This window comes from Phascolarctos cinereus, unplaced genomic scaffold (genome assembly GCF_003287225.1).
Source record: "Phascolarctos cinereus isolate Bilbo 61053 unplaced genomic scaffold, phaCin_HiC Scaffold_5;HRSCAF=322, whole genome shotgun sequence".
In the NCBI taxonomy this organism is placed as follows: domain Eukaryota; kingdom Metazoa; phylum Chordata; class Mammalia; order Diprotodontia; family Phascolarctidae; genus Phascolarctos; species Phascolarctos cinereus.
The window spans coordinates 238,570,558-238,591,416 of record NW_027555958.1 but is presented as its reverse complement, the minus strand read 5'-3'; the positions used below and the strand labels follow the sequence as shown (position 1 = coordinate 238,591,416).

Below are 20,859 nucleotides of genomic sequence, written 5' to 3'. Positions count from 1 at the left end.
TTCTCAAAATACCTAGGAAGGATCCTTTTTCACAGTGGAAAACTAGGTGACTTTGGAAAAGTAGCTTCAACTGGGAACTCAGGAAGATGAGCTTGGAGCCCCGACAGAAAGGATTTGGCTTCAGGTCAATTTCTTGAGGGCAGGAACTGTACTGTACAAAATGTCTTTGCATTCCAGTATTCAAGTGTCAAGCACAGGGCCTGTCTCTTAAGAGGCACGTGAGAAATGTTTATTAAATACTTGACCAAGAAGGAAGGAAATAAATATTTATTAAGTGCCAGTTATGTTCCAGGGACTGTGCTAAGCACTTTACAGATATTCTCTCATTTTGTCCTCACAGCAACCCTGGGAGATAGGTTCTATGACTAATCCTCATTTTTACAGTTAAGGAAACTGAGATAGACAGATTTACCCAGAGTCACACAGTCTGAAGCCAAATTGAAACTCAGATCTTCCTGATTCTAAGCTATTCACTATGACACTTAATTTCTTTTTATACTTCTAGGAAATGAGAGTTACTTGGCCAATGGGATAGTGGAAAGGGTCTTAGACTTGGAATTAGGAGATTTGAGTTTGATAGGATGCAAGCCCCTTGAGAGCAAGGACTCTTTCATCTTTGTCTTTATGGCCCAATACTTAGCACAGTTTCTAGCACATGGTAGGTTTTTGATGACTGTTTTTGATCTACTGATTGGCTAAATCTGCTTCAGACTATCTATACAACCATAGGCAAGGTAATAGACATTCTCAGAAACTGCTTCATCATCTGTATAATAGGCATAATACACCGGATACTTCACAATCTAGCTGTGAGGCTTTACAAAACATACAATTGCCTATAATAATAATAATAACCATCATTTATATGGCACTTTAACGTTTGCAAACACCATTTTCATTGTTGTTCAGTTGTCTTCAGTCATATCTGACTCTCCGCGACCCATTTCTCGGCAAAGATACTGGACTGGTTTGCCATTTCCTTCTCCAGCTCATTTGACAAATGAGGAAACTGAGGCAAACAGGTTCAAGTGACTTGGCCCAGAGTCACACAGCTAGTAAGTCTCTGAGGCCAGATTTGAACTCAAGAAGATGAGTCCTCCTGACTCCAGGCTCAGCACTCTATCCACTTTGCCACCTAGCTACCCTTGCAAACTCTCATTTTATCTTCATAACAACCCTGTGAAGTAGAAGCTACTGTTGATTACATTTTATAGTTGAGGAAACTGAGGAAGACAGTGGTTAAGTGATTTGTCCAGGGTCACACAGCTAATGAGTGGCTGAGGCTGGATTCTAATTCAGTTCTTCCTGACTGAAGGACCAATGCCCACTTTGCCACCTACTAAGTTATCTATATTAAGGATGCCACTGTCATCTCCACTCAAAACCTCGACCCATCCTCAACTCTTCACTTTTATGAACCATATCTACATACAGGTTTCATGGCTTGTTGATTCTCCCAACATTGAATCTCTTACATCTGACCTCTTTTCTGCACTCACGGAACAATCGTTCTCTTTCAGGTCCTAATCACCTCTTGGCTGCACTATTGCAATAGCCTCCTCATTGGCCTTCCTGAATGCAGTCTTCTGCCCTCTCCAATCCCCCAACACAACCTTCCTAAGGCATGTGCCTGACCACATCACTTCCCTATCCAAAAGCTTTCAGTGGCATCTATTGACTAGAAGATATAATACAAACCCTTAGTCTTCCCCGTCTGCCTCTATCCTCCCTTTCTGGCTTTATTTCACCTTCTTATTCCAGCCATGAGTGGAAAAGGCTCTAGGATGATGGTTATAGTACCTGGCTTCTCATTCTGATTCTGCCACATACCATCTGTGTGACCTTGGCAAGCCAGTTAAAGTCCTTGGGCCTCAGTTTCCTCATATGTAAAATGAAGGTGACGGGTGAGCTAGATGGCCTCGGGAGTCTCTTTCAGCTCTAAATTTTTGCACTATAACCTTCCCCAAACTCAACATTCCAACTCACCATCTCTGTTCCTTTGCATAGCCCACCCCCAATGCCTGGAATGCATTCTGTCCTCATCTCAGCATCACTCTCTTCCTTCAAGCTTCATCTCAAAGGCTAACTCATTCACGAAGCCTTCCTCAGTCTCTCCCATTGCTAATGCTTTCTCCCTCCTTAGATTACTTGGTACACTTTTTACCTGTCTAGATCCTGTATCTCCCCCTATAGAATCTAAGTTCCTAGGGGATAGGGACTGCTTTTCATTTTGTCTTGGCTTGCCCATCCCTGAACACAACCTAGGCACTTAGTGATGTTTGTGGAATTAAGTCACATCATTGCCTAGATGACATTAAACGTCTTCCTGCTCTCACATTCTGTGATTCTCTAATTCAATATATTGACCTCTTCTGCTTGCTCTCAATACAGAGACTCTTTTTCTATACAATCTGTCCTGTTCTCTGTTTAAATCTGATTCAAACTGGGAGCTCCTTGGGGCAGCATCCTGAACTGGGAAACACTTCAGTCAATTCAATTCAACAGACATTAATTGGCCAATATGTGCGAGGCATTGAGCATATAGGGCTTTCAAAGACAAAATGAAAAACTGCAACCCTGCCCTCAAAGTAGTTATATTCTACAGGGAAGATACAACATGTATCTAGATAAGGAAATATAATGTAACTTAAGTTGGCAAAGAACACTAGCTGTTAGGGGGATCAGACAAAGCTTCCCTAAGAATGGGGCCCCTGAGTAAATCCTTGAGATTATGAATGATGGAGGTGAGGAGGGAGCAGGGTATAAGTGGTAAGGGTTCCAGACTTGAGGCCAGAGGACGTAAGTCTAAATCCAAGATCTACTACTTACTTGTTGCATGAATTTGTGTAAATCACTTAAATTCAGGGGCCTCAGTTTCCTCATCTGTACAATGAAGTCTTCCAGACCTAAATCTATGATCCTATGAGGGCATTCTAGGTGGCCTTGGCGAATATCATTGTTTCTCCTTTGTTTCAAAGAGGACCGATGACATCATGGGGTAATGTCTTGACTTGATTTAAGTGAGACCAAGCTACACAAAGTTGCCAGCCTCACCCTCTTCCAGGGTCATCAAAGTCCAGTGGCAAGACAAAACACAGGAGATGGCTTAGGTTTAGGAAATAGCAAGACCAGTTTGGTGCGTGAAGAGAGTAACAGTTAAGTCTGCAGCAAAATGAGAGCGTCGGAATGTAAATGCCAGGCTGAGAAGGAAGTAAAAGGTCTTTGACAGTGGTAGTCACATTTGCATAGCACTTCATACTTTTAAAAGTATTTTTGCATCTATTAGCTCATTTGATCACCCCAGGGCAGCACACCAGGTAGGAAACTTCTCAGAGCATAAAGTAACTTTAGAGATTTAACACAAAAACTAAAGCTTCTGAGATAAGGTTAAATGGAGAGAATTTGGCTGAAAGAAAAATTAAGAAATCTCTGTTTTTTCTAAAGAGTTGTCAGAAAATGACAACAAGTGATTTCTTCAACTCCGCTGAGAGCAAAAATGAAGGAAACAGACATCGACTGCAGCAGGAAGGAAAGTAGTTATCCATTAGAAGAGACTTCGTCCACATTGAGGGAATACTCAGTACTGAATACTAAATACTAGATACTGAAAACCAAACAGAAGGGGTTCTGGGGTCCTCCTCCTCCTTCTTCTCCAGAGACCTTTAAAAACAGGAGAGGTCCTTCTCACCTGAGCCAATTTGCTTGCCATCCTTCCTGTAGATGACATTACCTCACAAAAGCCATCCCCCAGAGGGCTGATGAAGTCAACTTCTTGGGAACCCCAGAATGTCTGAGATAAAAAGGGCCTTAAAAATCATCTCAATAAAGGGGATGGTTTCAGAAAAAAACTGAGGAAGACTTGTATGAACTGATGCAAAGTGAAGGGAGCAGAATCAGGAGAACAATTTACATGGTAACAGCAGTGTTGTAATGACAGTCACCTGAGAAAGACTTAGCAACTCTGGTCAATACAAAGATTCAAAACAGTTCCAAAGGATTCATGATGAAAGATGTTATCTACCTCCAAATTAAGATTAAGAACTGATGTACATTGAGTGAAGATTAAAGCCCATTTTTTTCTTTTTAATTTTCTTGCTTTTTTTGTGCAACATGGCTAATGTGGAAACATGTTTTACGTGACTTTATATGTATAACGGGTATTATATTTCTTGCCTTCTCAGTGAGTGGGAGAGGGGGTGGAGGGAGGGAGAGAATTTGAAACTGAAAATAAAATAAATAAAATTTTTAAATGAAGGTTAAAAAAGGAAGGGGTTCCTCAAAGTCCTGGGGGAAAAAATCATCTCACCCAACTGCTTCATTGTGTGGATAAAGAAAGGTCTAGATGGGTTAAATGACTTGTCCAATTTTCACTGGATCCTGGACTTAAGGTCATGCAGCTAATGTCTGAGCTGGGATTCAAACCCAAGTCTTCCTGATTCCAAGCCCAGAGCATGGTCCACCGCATCACACTGCCAAAGAGAGCCATCTTTGAGTATTTGATGGGCCATCATATGGAAGAGAGCTTTGTGCTGTTCAGTCCCAGAGGGAAGGAACAGTGGATGGAAGTCCAAAAGAGGCAAATTTAGGGTGGATGTTGGGGAAAACTTCCCCTATAACTAGGGTCACCTAAATTTGCAGTAAGTTGCCTTTAGGAGTTGGTGAATTCCCTCTCATTGGAGGTGTTTGAGTTGTCCTTGGCAATCTTCCAACAGAAGATACCACATCCCTTTACAAAGACTAGACAATTTCTTGACAGGTTAGAGCACTGGGCCAAATCTAACAAGATGAAATTCAATGGAGATAAATATAAAGTCTTACATGAGTTCAAGAAATCAGCTTCCCAAGAACAGGATAGGGATGGGGTAAGGAATAAATACACAGTCCTATGGGTAGACAGTTGTTTTTCTTTTCTGGAGAAAATCTGGAAACTGTTAGCTCAATGAGTTTTAAAAAAAAAAGCTAATAAAATCTTGGGCTGTATGGAAAGGCATGATACCTGCAAATAAGGAGGGAATAGTCTTTCTGCAATCTGCTCTTTCTGTTTGGACCACAACTCAGTGATTCTGTTCAGTCTGGGGTACTATAATTTAAGAAGGACATTGAAAAACTGGAAGTTGACTGGAGAAGGGCAACCAGGATGGTGAATAGCCTTGAGACCATGTCCTATGAGGATTGGTTCAAGGAGCAGGGCATGTTTAGCCTAGAGAAGGCTTACAGGGGCATAATCACTGTCTTCAAGTACTTAAAAGATATGAAAGAGGGATTAGGCAAAGATATAGAGCTGTAAGATACCTCAGAGGTCATTGACATCAACTCCCTCATTTTATAAATGAGGAAACTGAGGCTCAGGAAGTTTAAGTGACTCACTCAAGGTCATCCAAGGTAAGCCTCAGAGGTAGAACTTGAACTCAGACTCTCTGACTGGAGGTGCTATTCTTTTCCCTGTACTATGCTGAATTCAAGGCAGAGTCAAGATCAATGGATGGATATTGCAAAGTGGCAAATTTAGGTTTGTATGAAGGAAAAACTTCTTAATTTGAACTCTCTGAAAGTTGATGGTCTGTCTTGGGAGGTGCCGCCTTAGAGGTCTACAACCAGGTATGTTATGGAGGGGTGGGGGTTCTTTTGGGGGACATGAATTGGACTAGGCAGCTGCCAAGATCCCTCCCAACTCTAAAATGATTCTGTGATTTTTACAAAAGAACAGATGTGTAACTTTCCTGGTTTTCCCTATGCAATTGTCCTGGAGCATAACCTTGTGTGTGTATAACATATGATCCAGGCATGAGGGTAGAGGGAAAAGGAGGCAGAGGGAGGGGAGTCATGCCACAAAGAAAAGAATAAATGGTTCAGTGAGAGAGCAGGATGATTTAGAGATTAGAAAGCCCATTAGAAAGCTCAATGTATGACCTTGGACTGAGTGCTACCTCTACTTCTCTGGGCTTCGGTTTGCTCTCCTGTTAAACGAAGGGATTGGCCATTTCTGCTAAGGCCCTGTCCAGCTCTAACTAATCTATTCTAAATATAAATGAAACAAGGAACAAATAGCCACACTTGGGAAAAAAAGTTGTAAGTTTCAATCAAAAGCCAATGACAATTGAATGACTGGTCATCCAAACCTGGGATTAGAGTAGAAATTCCCTGAAAAGGTTTGAAAGAAAAAAAGAAAGAGTTATCCCTTTCTAAGCCTCAATATAATCCTGTGAGGTTGGTATTGCAAGTTTTATCCTCCTCATTTTATATTAAGGAAACTGAATATCAGCAAGATTGAGTGACTTGCCCAAGATCATACAATCAGTAATTAATTGAGACCACATCAACTCTTCTTGTTGTTCAGTCATGTCCAATTCTTCATGTCCCCATTTGGGATTTTCTTAGCAAAGATACGCAAGTAGTTTGTCATTTCCTTCTCCAACATTAGCTCTATTACAATGGGAATTCTACCTCCAAAGGAACAGGGGAATGGTAGCTTTAAAAAAAAAAAGTTCCACGGTCTGAGTCTGCCTGATGGAAACAAAGACTTGAAGTCTCACCTCAAAAGTCCAAACCATGGCAACAGGGACAGTCAGTTTTAAGAGTTCAAGATGAGAGAAGTAAGACTAGACAATAGGGCCAAGTCTATTCAGTTCATCAAGAATTTAAGAGGATACTATGTGCCAGGCACTATGCTAGGTACTAAGGATACAAAGGTAAAAAATCTGAAACATTCACTGCCCTCAAGGAACTTACATTTTACTAGGGGGAAAGAACACATACACAGACAAATAAATGCAAAATATGTACAAAAATAAACACAAAGTAATTGAGAGGGAGATCTAGTGGGAAATAAGGGAAGACTTCTTAAAGGAAGTAGCTTTTAAACTGAGCTCTGAAGGGAGCAAAGGGGTCCAAGACGGAGAGCTAAAGGGGAAGAACATTCTAAGGATTGAGGATGATTTGTGCAAAGAGATGGGAGGTTAAAATGGTATGGATGGATACCAACAAATAGGATGGTTTGTCTGGAAACATGAAGATTAGTTGCTTACTCATCACTCCCGCTCCTCATGCAAAAGATTGAAAAAGATTGGAGGTTTTAATAGAATATGAGTACAATAGGAATCAATAGAGGAATATGGTAGCCAGTGTGAGTTCAGGCTACATTAAGACCAACATGGCATCTAGCAACCAGGAGATGGTAGTTCTACTATTCTCTGCACTGGTGAACCTTCATTGGGAGAATATGAGGAAGGTAACTGGGATGGTGATGAATCTCAAAAATATGCCATAAAAATCAGATGAAAGAAATAGGAATCTTTAATTTGAAGAAAAGATGATCTAGAGAGGACATAACGTACATATTCAAGAAGGCAATGAGGTAGTGCAGTGTATAATGTTCGGGGTTTGAAGACACGAAGATCTGAGTTTCAATCTAGTCTCAGACACTTACTGGCTGTATGATCTTGGGCAAGTCACTTAACCTCTATCTGTCTCAGTGTCCTCAAATATAAAATGAGGGTGATAATAGCACCTACCATCCAGAGTTATTATGAGAATTAAATGAGATACTTGTAAAGCACCTGGCATACAGTAAGCATTTAATGCATGTTCCAAGAATTTGAAGGACTATTACATGGAATGGGAGCCAAACATTTTCTGCTTATCCTCCCAAGGGCAGAACCAGGTGCAATGGGTAGAAATCAAAGACAGATTTAGGTCCCGTATAAGGAAAACTCCATTCCAATTAGAGCTATGCAACAGTGAAATGGGCTGTCTGGCAAGATAGCAGTATCCCTTTCCCTTGAGGTCTTCAAGTGAAGACTAGATCCATCTACTTTTTGGAGCTATTGCTGAGCAGATTCTCGGTCTGGTCTGGGTTGGACAATATGGCCTCCGAGACCCTTTTCACTTCTGAGATTCTGAGAATCTATGGTTCTGGATTCCAAGAGAAGAAAAAAAGCCTACTTTGGCCTAACACAGTTTCATAGAGTGAAAAAAGTTCTGAGCTTGAACTCAAGAGAGATGGGGAACAGGGAGTCCTGAATTAGAATCCCTCTGACTGTAATTCGATGACTCCAGGCAAGTTTCAGAGAACTCAGTCTTCCCATCTATGTAGGGAGACAGTACATTTTTCAATGTTAAAAATATCACAACAGGGTAAAAGGGTTCTGTTTTTAACAATAATTTTTTAAAAGGCAAAAATGAGGACTAGGTATGTAAAGAACAATGACTCTGCTTCCATAGTTTTCCATTTGCCCCTGCTCAATTTCATTTGTGTACTAAGCCAGGGAAGACTTTGAGAATGTCTAATCCTAAGAAAGACAATTGTCTGGAACAGAGGGCTCTGCTCTTTGCCCAGAAATAGAGGTAACAAAGATGTAACATTAGCTTGGATGAACTCTACCTGGTTTTTGTTAGTTGCTTAGGGTGGCTATGACTAAAGGGTTGTCAGCCTTTCCTTGGAAAGAGATCCTAACCACTACTCTCTAGCAAATTGAAGTTGAGAGTAGCACCATGTGGTCTTGAAGAAATGAATCTGAGAAGCTGGTAGCAGGGAGCAATATCCAGATTATGGGGCTGCATAGGAATATGAAATAGGAAGAATGATACTTGTGTCAGTTAACCTACAGGTCATTTGTGAGGATTGAATAAGGTAATGTCTATAAAGCATTTTGCTAGCTTCAAAGCACTATTTAATTGTGAACAATTACTATTGTTTATTGTCATTCTGGTTGGTTGCCTACATAGCCTCCTACCCATCAGAAAAGCTGTCTACCATTTTGATCCTGAAAAGAGATGAGGACTGTGGGAACAGGAAGACTTTCCTAGCATATTGGGCTTGCCTCTTTTCTGCCCTGCTCCAAGTATTCAACAGCCTGCAATTATGGTCTGCATTATCTAATTTAAGGTGTACCAAGATTGCTTCCTCTCCCCAAATTTCTTCCTTTCTCTTTCTTGAAATTTCGATATTAGAGATTCACTCCTTTGGAGTAAGCATTTCCTCCTGCCTATTCTCTATTAAAATGCAAATGTTCTTACAAATAATAATTCCTTAACACCTCAATGTGTCATTTAAAGTACCTAAACACTTCTGTTTATTGGGAGCAGCAAGAAAACTGTTGGATCAATGGCTTCCTAGAAGAGTGGGGAGAGAGGAAGGAAAGGAGAGTGTAGAAGAGGTAAGCTAGGGGACTAAGATTTCTTGGCCTTCATTGAATTCACAATTTTACCAGGGACCAGCCCTGAATACAAGGAAACAACCACGAAATCTTCAGGTATTCTGATGGAGGACATGGGAGAGAGGACTAGGAAAATGTATTATGAGTCCCCAGACCTTATAACTGATTTCTCAATCAATCCTGATTTACAATGGGAGGTGATACAGTTAGTATCAAGGGTATAGCCCTTTATCAATTCTTGCATTCTGATTTTTTAAGTTAGAAATATTGTCTATAAGCCTTTAAAGGAGGCATGAAAACATTAGTACAGGATATGAGTCAGTCTAAACCAAGCTGGGTTAGATGACACACATTTCTCTAATTTAAAGCTAGGGCCATGTTAAGGGTATAGCCAATGTGCATGTGGCCACAGGCTGAGTTCCTTGAGGGCAATCGAGGTAAATGGGGCTATGATGAGGGCTTCAGAGGGGCCTAGGACATTTGATCTTGACCTAGGCTCAGGAATGATGCCATGTGGTGGTTCGGTTCTGGTTTAGGGAAGATTGAGGCAGAATAAGGGAGGAGCAGGAAAGACAATGGGGGAAATATGATGGCCAAGTGCTCCCCCTGCTGGCCACATCTGGAGCCACAGCAACAATGGCAACCGCCCAGCCAGCTGTACAACCCTTTGCACTTGTGGCCCTGGAAGACACACAGAGCTAGATTTTTAAAAAAAGAAGAAGAAGAAAAAAAAGAACATAGTAGAGTGGGAGGGAAGAACAGAAGGAAGAGCCACGAATGCGGAAACCTGAGACTCCAGAGGCCATATTCGCCCATAATGGGTCCACGAGATGGAGTTATTCCAGCTCCCCACCTGCATCCTTCCCAGATCAAGACATAGAAGGAGCTTGGGGAGGATGTGAGAGCCTGGGTCCAGGTAGCAAGCACAGGACCGTATGCCTCATACCCCTCCATCAGTCCATTCCAAATGACCCAGCTAAGCTCTGTGTCTTCCTATTTCCCCATCAATGGTTTTTTGGAGCAAGAAGAAGTCTCTGACTGAGTCTCAGTCATGGCCCTGGGTTTCCACTTCTAGCTCCAGCTATCGATTTCCCACATCATTCATTTGCTAGGAGTGGCGGGTATGATTAGCTCCCTCCCATCTCCCGGTAAAGCCTGAAGACGGTCCCCTTGTTTCAGAAAAGCAGAACTAATACAGGACTCTCAATCAGGAAACCCATCCCCAGTAAGACTAGGATTATAGCCAGGGCTGAACAATGAAGCCAGGTCTCTAGACAGGGCCTACCCCCTTGCCCTATCAACCCTTCCCCAGGGTACCTTCCTCTAATTAAATTCCCTGTCTTCCTCCTTACAGCAGCAATGCCCCTGAAGACCAGCTCTATACCCTTTTCTGGGAGAAAAGACTGCCGTCTTCACAGGGGAATACAGGTGTAGGCATGGGGCTACACCAAACACAGCCCTAGACTCTTCTTCCCATCCCTCAGTTTTTACTCCTTACCACAAACAGGTTGGGCTGGAGGGCATTGTCCACAGCCTTCTCAGGAGGGTTGGACAACTGCAATCCCAGAATGGCACAGAATACTGCTCCTCCTACCCAGATCCCTAAACCCTACATATTTGTGCTGAGATAGATCCCTTTTCCATGAAACACAGAAAGCAGTACTATTGCCACAGCTGGAGGGCAAGGGGGGAAAAAGGACAGAGCTTTTTTCCAGCTGAAGGTCTTTGGGCCCTTGAGGAAAACTCTCCCTTGTCAACAAAATAGGACTGTAGCACCCGAGTTCTCCAGAATCAGGACTCCCTGGATCTCCACTGCCCTTATTCCTCCCTGTGGCAAAGTACCTCCTTGGGCCCATTTCAGAGGGCAATGCTCACTGATGGACCAAGGTTCCAAGACTACCTTTACAACTGCAACGTACAGAAACACCATTGAAAGTCCTCAGTATGTTTTCCTAAATATGTACACTGAGATTGGGAGATGGGAATGGAGTTGGGGGAGGGGGGGAGGGGGGAGAGCAGAGGAGTGGAAATAGAAATCACATTCTATCCTCCCAAGTCCCTGGGAGATACACTTCTTGAAATTTTTTCTCCCCCAATCCCCCTTTAAAAACACCTGACATGGTGATAATTTCATAAGCTATGTTGCTCTTGTCAAATTATTCAACATCTGTCTTCATGTTCCCACAAAAATTAGCATAGGAGAGTAGTTTCTGATGACACTTTTGGTAAAATATTTTGACTTCTACCAGTAAGTTGCAAACAACCTGTCGTAAGGATAATGTCAATTTCCACTCCTGCATATTAAATAATCCAGAGGTTTGTTGTGCATTTGTGGGGGAGAGTAATCCTTGTCCTCTAAATGGCTGGAAGGCTTTCTGGGGTGGGGATGAGAGAAGTAGGAGGGGACTAAGAAAGGAAACTTTCTGGACAGAAGTGAATCCTCATCTTACTCCATCCCACCCCACCCAACAAGCCTATTCTCCCCAAGACCGGAGCCCCACACACAAACCTGACTTTCCCCATCAACCTACCAAGAAGCCAAATATACAAGCTGACCCTAGAGGATGACAGATGGGAATAGAGAGACTGGGAGAGAATGAGGAAGAAGATGGGTAGGGGCCCAGCCACCAAAGGACCATCTGGCCCTAGCACTCAGCTACCATAGCATCTGCATCAGGCAGGAGGCCAGAGAAGAGAATGGGATAAGGTGGAGAAAACAGAACATCTGGTGAAGTAGATTCTCTTTCTCTTCTCCCCACCCTCCTCCATCTCCTCATTCAAGATTACCCCCAGGAGGAAGGAGAGGGAAGAGGAGAAGGATGTCAAGTGATAATTCCTAAGGTCTAAGGGAGCTGCTATTAAATGAAATGTCAACAGAGTTTATGACAGTCAAGAAGGGACTTAAAGGGTTGGAGAAAGCAGGCTGAGCATCCCATTTCAGCTAAGGAAGTACCAATTTTTGAGTTCGTAGACCCTGCACATACCAACTGTACCCCCACTTGGGGGCAGTTCTGATTACAATGGTTCTTAGGGTCAGCAATTTAGAAATGGAAAGGACTTTAGAAACATCTATTTCAATCTTCCCCATTTTATAGATGAGGAAACTGAGCTCTGGAGGAGTAAAGAGACTTGCCTATGTTCAAATGGGTAATAAGTGCCATAGGCAAGATTTGAACCCAGTCCTCTGACTGGCTCTCTTTCCATTGTACCATGAAATCAGAGGCTGGGTCAAATCCATTTATCCTAATTCTCCCCTAAATAGAAACCCCTAAGTGTTCTAACCTGGTCCCCTGCCCCAAGATTAAGATAGCGACTGTTTGCCTCACTAATGTCACATAGAATCAGTACACACACACACACACACACACACACACACACCCCAACCTTGACAAACTAGGGTAAGGGAAAGCAGTGGGACAAAAGTCAGTAGATCTGGATCATTTACCTTTCTCAAGTCTCATCTAGCAAAGGGGAATCATAATATTTGCACATCCTAAGCCACAAGGCTGTTGTGAGGGAAGTGCTCTATAAACCTCAGCTTAGTACACAAATGTTTATATTATTGTTTCCCCCAACAACTTGGGAGGAACACAGCATTGTTTCTTCCTCACACTGGGTGAGTGAATATTTGGAGAACGGATGGTTTCTTTACTGTGATTTTATGGACATCTGCTATCCCTCATCGTTTCTCCAAGTTACACATTCCCATTTTCAAAGCCAATGGGGGTGGGTAACTCTGGACAGCTCCCCATTTCTTCCCTTGCCTAGATTTTCTGGGGCTTAGTTCCAGTTCCTTATTGCCCTATAGGCTCTGCAGTATGAGTTCCCTATAACTTCCCTATCCAAACCACTCCAGGAGTGGCTTGTCACCCCTTTTCCCTCACTGATTTGCCAGGGTCATTCCCACCAACCTCGCTCATTTCATCTGGTTTTAGAAAAAGCTACCGCAGTCTGAGGTCTTTCCCCAGTCCAGCCGTTCCAACCCAATGTCACACCTACCTCCAGAAATCTGAGAATCGTCTGGACTTTACCCCAGAACCCTAACCCAAGCCTAGGGCTTCCTTCACATACATCCTCCTTTCTCCCTGGCAGCTCTTTCTGCTTTAAGAATAGACCATCTGGAAGTGAGTAAAGCAGAAATTCTGGGCTCTGACCTGCAATTCTTAAAATCAAAATTTCAGTAAGAGAATCTCCCTTCCCCCGCATCTATCTGGAGTTTCCTGTATCTCAATTAAATGTGCTGTCAACCTGCCATCCACACCTCCTGCATACAAGATCCCCCTCGCCACATCCATCTTAATAAAACCTTACAGCCCAGCCTGTCCTCTTAACGTTCTGTCCTGCTTGAAGCTACAGGGATGGAAAATCTCAAAGGAGGTCGAGGCTCTCATCATCAAAGAGGTTGGGGCTAACTCCATTCAATTGTCTCTTCTTTGGTTTGCTCAAACTGAGACCCTAGGGGACACAAGGAGGGGAGGAAACATAGAAATAAGGTTTATTAAGTTATGCCTGAACCCCACCCCAAAGCCCTCCAAAGTGATAGTCCCCTGAGACTATACACCTTGCAAATTCTCCATGTTCCCAGGAGGCCTGTCTAGCAAGCTGTCGTGGCCACAGTTCTCCAAATTAAGAAGCTTTGAGGTCTCTGAAGCAAAGACTAGGTAACCTAGCAGAAAGGTAGGGAAGAGTTACTAGATGGAGATGATGCACCTGTCACAGAATAACGCCAGTGAGTACTGAGAGTGAGACTTTGGGAACAGCAATGATAACATGGGGGGGGGAGGCTTTTCCCACTCCTCCTACCCATACAGGCCCTCTTTGCAAGCAGACTGGCTGGAGAAAATCTGTAGTTTCCTCCTCAGGAAACATATGAGAGAGAGTAAGGAAAAGGTTTAAACACTGAAGGAAGGAAGAAAGGATGGTAATGGAAGAGAGGGAGGAAGGAAAGGAAAAAGGAAAAGAGGGAAAGGAAGGAAAGAGTGGGGAACAAGAAAAGCAGAAAGGAAAGGAGAATGGGAGGGAAGAAAAAAGATAGGAGGAAAGATGAAAGAAAGGGAAGAGGAAAAATTGGGATGGAATAATGGAGAAATGAAGGGGAAAAGAAAGGAGGGAAGAAGGCAAGATGGGGAGGAGGAAGAAAAACAGGAAAAGGGAGGAAGAGAGGAAAGGAAGAGAAAAAGTAAGGAAAAGAGAGAAGGGACAAAGGGAGTCAGGGAGGGAGGAAGAGAGAGGGATAAAGTAAGAAAGAAGAAATGAAGAGACAAAAGGAGAGAAAGAAGAAGAAGAAAGGGGGAAAGGAAAGGAGGAGGGAAGGAAGGAAGAAAAGAAGGAAGGAAGGAACGAACGAAGGGAGGGAGGGAGGAAAGAGCTGTCCCTGAATTTCTCTCTTCCCTCTATCTCAGCACTTTAGGCCACTGAGTGGGTGGAGGTCTCCTGCTGGCTTTTCCGCCTCCAGCTTCTTCCTTCCTTCTTCTTTGCCTACACTGGCCACTCCGGAGGACCAGACAGCAGTAGAAGCGCAAACTAATTACGAAGCTAAGAGTTTGGCTGGAAGCCTCAGCCGGCCCCGCCCCGAGGGGAATTCAACCCGCACTGGCCGTTCTCGTCTCTGGGAACATATTACATCCCCGTTGCACCTTCAGACACGCCGGCCTTCTCCTTGCACGGTGCCCCTACCAAGAAGGCTGAACACAGACGCCGGGAAACAGGACTTCGTTTTCACCTAAGCCTGGCATTTCTGGGAAGAGAGCAACTTAGCAACATCCGCCTACACACACACACACACCCCCCCCAAACTGTACTGACCACCATCAGAGCTGAGGCTCACATTATCAGTCCCCCAGCCCTAGAGACAGAGTGAGAGAGAAAAAGAAAGTAGAAGCAAGAGCTTCGTTCTTCCCATCAAAGCAACATATCATTATTAAGTGTCCTACAAAGACAGCCACAGCAAGAGCCATGGGACGGCTGACTGACTCCCTGTGCTCCTGGGACTCCAGAGGAGAACGCCCGCTCCGGTCTTGCTAACTGTCCAACACCCCCCCCCCCAACTACAACCACCAACTAACCCCACCCCACTCCCGAAGTAGGAAGCTCTGCTTGTCTCGGAGAAGGCCTGCCTGGGAGACTTTATCGCTGGATCCAAGAGGCGGAGGAATGGGAAGACAGGCGCCAGAGAGGCAAAGAGAACGGCTGCACCAGCTCCCTGGTCTTCTCAGCAAATCTAAGGGGACGCTTAATTGGGGTGGGGTGGGGGGAATCTGGGGAAGGAAATTAAAAAAAAAAAAGGGCAGGCATTGCTGTTTTTTTCCCTGACAAGATCTCTGAAAACATTTTCAAGGACTCTGGTGTGTGCGTGTGTGTGTGTGGTGTGTGGTGTGTGGTGTGTTCTACGGTCTGCACAAATAGGTGGAAGTCTGGTTGTGTACACCTTGTGGGTACATGTTGTGTTTCTGTTTTCCGAGGGAAAGTATGTATTGGGGTGTGTGTGGGTGTGTGTGTCTGTGTGTTTGCCTGAGCTACTGGGAGAGGGAATATCGGGGTGTGTGTTCTGTAAATAGCAGGGTGTCTGGGAAAGGAGTGTCTCGAAAGATTGTTCCGAAGATGTTAGAGGAAGGGGAGACTCAGGCACAGGCGCCCTTTGCCCTCCCGAGCCTAGCAGAAGCTGGAAAAGACAAAGCTGCCCTAGCTGGTAGCAGAAAGGGAAATTGGGGTGCAGAGGTAACTAGCGAGCAGCCTGGGGAACTGGCTTGCATTGCAACCTGCTTATTTGTTCCCTGCCACACACAACCTTGTCGCTACAGACCCCAAATTCCTCTCAATTTTCATTTATGAGGCCAAACCTTGTGGGAGCAAGGCCTGGGGAGGAAGAGGTTGCCGTATAACGAACCTAGACGCGCCAGCCAACTTTGAGCTAAGACGGCTTTCCTGAGCCCCACTCCCCGCGCCTCGCCAGGGAGTACCAGGGAGAGACGGATATTAAGGACCTCTCACCTGCAGTCACCTCCCGGCCCACAGTGATCACCACGACCCCCAATTGCCAGCAGAGTTCCAGAGCTGCCAGTTCTCAAGCTTTTCTTTCCTTAGGCGCCTTGGAGGGAGCCAGAACTAGAAAAGCAATTCCCCGCCCTCCCTCACGACCACGCGCACTTTGCGCCCCTGGCAAACTTTACGCTCTCTGCAGCCCAATCGTCTAGGGACGCCAGTCAGGAGAGAAATCTTACCGTAGACACCTTGTCCCTTGCAGTACATAGGGACCAGGGTCAGTAAAAGAAGGCAAGTCACCTCCATCTTCACCGCCGGTGCCTCATCCCCGCGGGGCAGCGCAGCCGGAGAGGCGATGAGGAGCGCATCCACCAGGGCGCCTCCTTGCCTTCCGTTTGTCCCCCGAAGCTGCGCTGGAGACCGTAGCTGCGGCGACCCGGAGCAAGAGACTGAGGGCCGCGACAGCTGCGGCGGCGGCAGCGACAACAGCTAAGGCTGCTCCTCCAGAAACGCCGCTGTCAAAGCGGAGATCCAGGGGGCGCTGGCCGGGAGCAGGGCTGCTTGGTCCGCCCCGACAATCCAGCCAGCGCCCCGACCCCTTCACCGGGAAGAGTCTGGCCCAGGGGCAGCAATGGTCTAAGGATAGCGAGCCTCGGTCGCAGATCTCTGGGGGCTAGCGGGGAGGGACGAGCCGAAAAGGGAGGGAGAATAAGAGAGCTTGCCCCCTTCCACTGTGGGTGCGAAAAAAGTGGGACTTCGAGGGAGGCAGAGGACTCCTCCCCCTTCTGTGGGAGGGGGAGACTCAGTGGAGCCCCTTCGTCTGCGGAGCTTCTAATAAATTGGTGACCAAAAAGAGTCAAACTTGGCGGTCCTCCCCCACTCCCAGAGGGGATACCCCTCCCCGTAGGGGTGGGGGACAGAACAAGGGGTGTCTCGGGCGCCAAACAGATTAATCAGACAGCTTTAGTCCCAGCCCAGCTGAGCTAAGGTATCCATGCCCGGGAAGAGTAGAAAACGGCCGGACACAGGCAGGCCCCCGCTTCAAAACAGAGAAGCCTCCAAGCCCCGCAGTTCTCCCGCTCCCGGAGTGGCGGGAATGGAGGAAGCGGTTCAGTCTCCCTAGAACGAGCGCTGAGGATTCCCTAGGGAGGGGCAGCTCTTCACCTCAAACTGTCCTCGGAGCTTCCCTACTCTCCTCCTCCCCGGGGTCCTGGAGGTTCGGAGAGCAAAGTTAGAAGCGGCTTCGGCTCCGAAGAAATCCAAGATCTCGTTCCCTCCAGGGACCCGCGCGAAAGAGAGGGGGAAATTCAAGAGAAGACGACCCCCAAAAAGAAAAAGGAAAGAAAAGTTTGGGTTGTTTTAAAATATATGAAACGACCAGCTTCTTCCTCCTGCAGCCTCGGGCTCGACCCTGGCCGGGCGGTGGTGAGCTCCCGCGAGCTCTCTCTCTCTCCCGGCTCGGCTCTCCTCCTCTGCCGCTGTCTGTCCGTGACTGGCGCTAGCTGGCTCCGTAGCTCTCAAGAGAACAGGGCTTAGCCTTCCCCGAAGTTGGCCAGCTCCCCCCGCCCCCGCCCCCGCCCCCGCCTGCCTCTCTCCCAGGCCAGCTGCTGGGGGCCCTCTCTGGCGGGGTGGGGCGCTAGCTGGGGGCTCCCCCCGGGGCGGAGCAGAGCAATCCAGTCGGTTCGCGAGCCCCAACCGTACCAGACCTTCCTTCTCAGTAACTTCACCTTCGGTGTGGTTCTTTTCATCCGTCCCCCCTCCCCTCGAGCTTTTTATTTCAACAGCCTCCCCCCTTCTCCCTCTCTTTCTCCTTCCTTCGGTCTCTCGCTCTCCCTCCCTTTGTCGCTCGTTCTCCTGTTTGATTCCCCTCCAGTTAAAAAAAGGAGCCAATTAAAATGAGCGGAGCTCTCGCAGAGCCCTGCCTCTGTCCAATTTCCTCGCCTCCCCCAGGACCAATTAGAGAAAACAAAACAGGGATGGGGTAGCAGCCTGCTTCTTCTTACCCTCCTCTTTCTCTCTCTCTCCTCCCTCTCTATCCGTTTCTCCCTCTCTCTCCCCTTCTCCCTCCCTTCCCACCCCTTCCTCCTTCTCTCCCCCTTCCCTCCCTCCTTTGCTCTTGCATTTCCTCGCTGCCCCTCGTCCCCTCCTTCCCCAGGCAAGGAAATGTCAGAAAGCAGAAATGGATCCATCTATCCTAAGGACACTGGGAAAGAGAGGGACGTGGGTTTTAGCAAGCTGGAGAACGGGTTTAGGAAGCCGCACTCGCACGCGCGCGCGCACACACACACACACACACACACACACACACACAGAGCTGCTGCTGCACACGCAGGCTGCATTGCATGGTCGCACGGAACGTGTGCAATCGTAGCATATACTCAGTGTGAACGCATAGACAAGGAACTGGAGCCCACCGGGTATTGAACGCTATTTTTCCCCTTCTTTTTTGTCCACTTTCTTCGCTATGGAAGAGTGGGGTGGGGAATAGAGAAGGTTGAACGTCTCTCTGACAAGAGGCTGGGGTCTGAGGGCTTGCTATGGGGTAGGAGTGGAGAGATGGTGACCAGGGGAGTAAAATGCTCCTGTAGACTTGTATGCGCCCTCTCGGCGGCCAGGGATTTGGCACCGATAGCTCTCGCCTGTCTGCGCGCTGTCCTCCGCAGGGCCCTGACCTAGGTCCGGGTCCCTGCCCCTTCTCCAGCCAGCCCTGGCAGACTGTTTCCGCTTGCTCTGGCAGCTGGCATCCAGCCTCTGAAGTCACCCGAGTAAGGGACGAAGCCCGAAGGCGGAGACAGAGCGCGGCACTCGCCCTTGCTGCTGCCCCAAAGATGCCAACAGGTTTGCCCGCGGCCCGGCTCCCGCCTTCACCCGGCCATCTCATACTCCTGCCATCTCCTTCCTCTCGCATTCTCGTGTCTTCTAGGCTCTCTATAGACTTTTAGCAGCTGATTTAGGGAGGGTACCTTCCCTGAGACTAGCCTTCCCTCCACCTCCCAGCAGGCACCTAAGGGACGCCCGACTCTCCCGGTCCCTGGGAGTCTAGCGCCCCCCTCCCTTCCCCTTAGCCCATATCTATGTCCTGAGGGCCGAGAGAGCATACCCAGGGCTCTGGGGCCTGGAGGAGGGCGGCGATAGAGAGCTGCACTTAGGGCTGGTGTTCCCGCTTCCCCTGGGGCAAGGGAGCAGGCAGGGCGGCACAGACGATCACTGCGCGGACAGCTGAGCCACCCTCCTCCAGTTGCCTGGCACAACTCTCTGTTTTGATTTCTATTTTCCCCAACCCCGTTTTGTGTCTGCCCCTGCCCTTACACACATGCACACAAGCAGCCTGTCTAATCTCACCTGCTTCTCCTGTCACTGTTATTTATCTCTGCGTACCTACAGGGCTTTTATTAGGAAGGCCCGTGGGAGCTCTGACTCGGGGAGTCGATAACAAGCAGGAGGATTAAGAACAGTCTTTGCACACATCCCCACCCGACTACCTGACTCTCAGTCTTCTTCTAAATGTAGGGTGACACTCTCCCCTTAAAACTTGGGGCACCTGTCTGAATTTCCCGTTCTAAATCGTGCAGCAGTGGCCTAAACTCCTTGGTCCTTGGCCACCGGCCTGGAATCATGGGTGAGTGCCCAGAGAGGGGTGGTCATCCAGACCTTTCTCTGTATATAGGTCCCTCCTATACCCCTCCTCCATCATCACCAACACCCCTTCCTTCACCAGCTTTGCCTCTTGGATTAGACAGTGTCAGAATTGATGCCCTTCTCGGGTTCAACACCATATACCCCACCCCTCCCCCCTACCTCTCACACACATTCTTCATACTCAGGATTGGGATTACCCAAAGGACCATAATTCATCCCAACACAGAGAAATCAAGAGTTCAGAATCATTTTGTTCTAATAGTCAAAAGATTGTTATCCTTCCACCAAAAGGGGAAAGTTGTATCTAGTATATTTTAAGACATAGTTGATATAAAGCAGGCCTGAAGGCCAAGAAGACCTAGAATAGAGTTCTGCTTCTGACACAGACTGGTTGTGTGACCGTGGACATTCATTTAACCTCTCTGTGCTGTAGGTAACTCTCCAAGACTACAGATTGCATTGATAGAGTGTTTCCTCACAGAAATGGCATCTTCTGATGGTGTTTGGGGAGGGGGGAAATACCACTTCTATGAAAGATGTCACTATACTCTACTGCTCCCCCCCTCCCATTTCTTCTCATTATTTAAACAGCTTTGGAAATCCAGTCTCCTCCAAGATGCCTTCTAGAGTAAGCAGAGCAGTGAACGCTTCTGACTTTCCTCTGTCTGATTTAAGTATAAATCCCCCCCACCTACTCTTCCTCCCCATGCAGCTTTCCCTTTTCTTCACCTCAGAAAAGCACTGCTTCTCGGCATGTGAAGCTACTCCTCAGTCATCAGGGTATCAAAAACCCACCCAAAAAAACCTATGGGAGAATTTTTAAAAATCATTTATATTTGCCTCTATCACATTGTGGTTTCTTTTTCAGGGGAGGGGAGGAAGAAACAGATTTCCTTTTCTAATTCCATTTGGCTCATGTGGCTGTTAAATTGAGTTTGTCTCCTCTGAACACATGCCCACCTATGGTTTGGAGGAAGATTTGTTATTGTCTTTGGGAGTAACAGTAAGAGGGATAGAGAGTAGTCAGCCTGGGCCTGTACATTTACTGCAAATAATCCATACCTGAATCCTGGGGAGCTGGTTG

General features: G+C 46.5%; 1 protein-coding gene across 1 annotated transcript in view; it reads right to left on the bottom strand.

Annotated features, from left to right (window-relative positions):
- Positions 1-17,658, bottom strand: part of MDGA1 (MAM domain containing glycosylphosphatidylinositol anchor 1) — an 83,755-nt gene extending 66,097 nt beyond the window's left edge. The window contains exon 1 of the mRNA XM_020999531.2: positions 16,376-17,658. Coding sequence (XP_020855190.1) covers positions 16,376-16,442 — 67 coding nt within the window. The 5' untranslated portion in view covers positions 16,443-17,658. The remainder of the gene's footprint in view (positions 1-16,375) is intronic.
- Between the last annotated feature and the right edge of the window lie 3,201 nt (positions 17,659-20,859).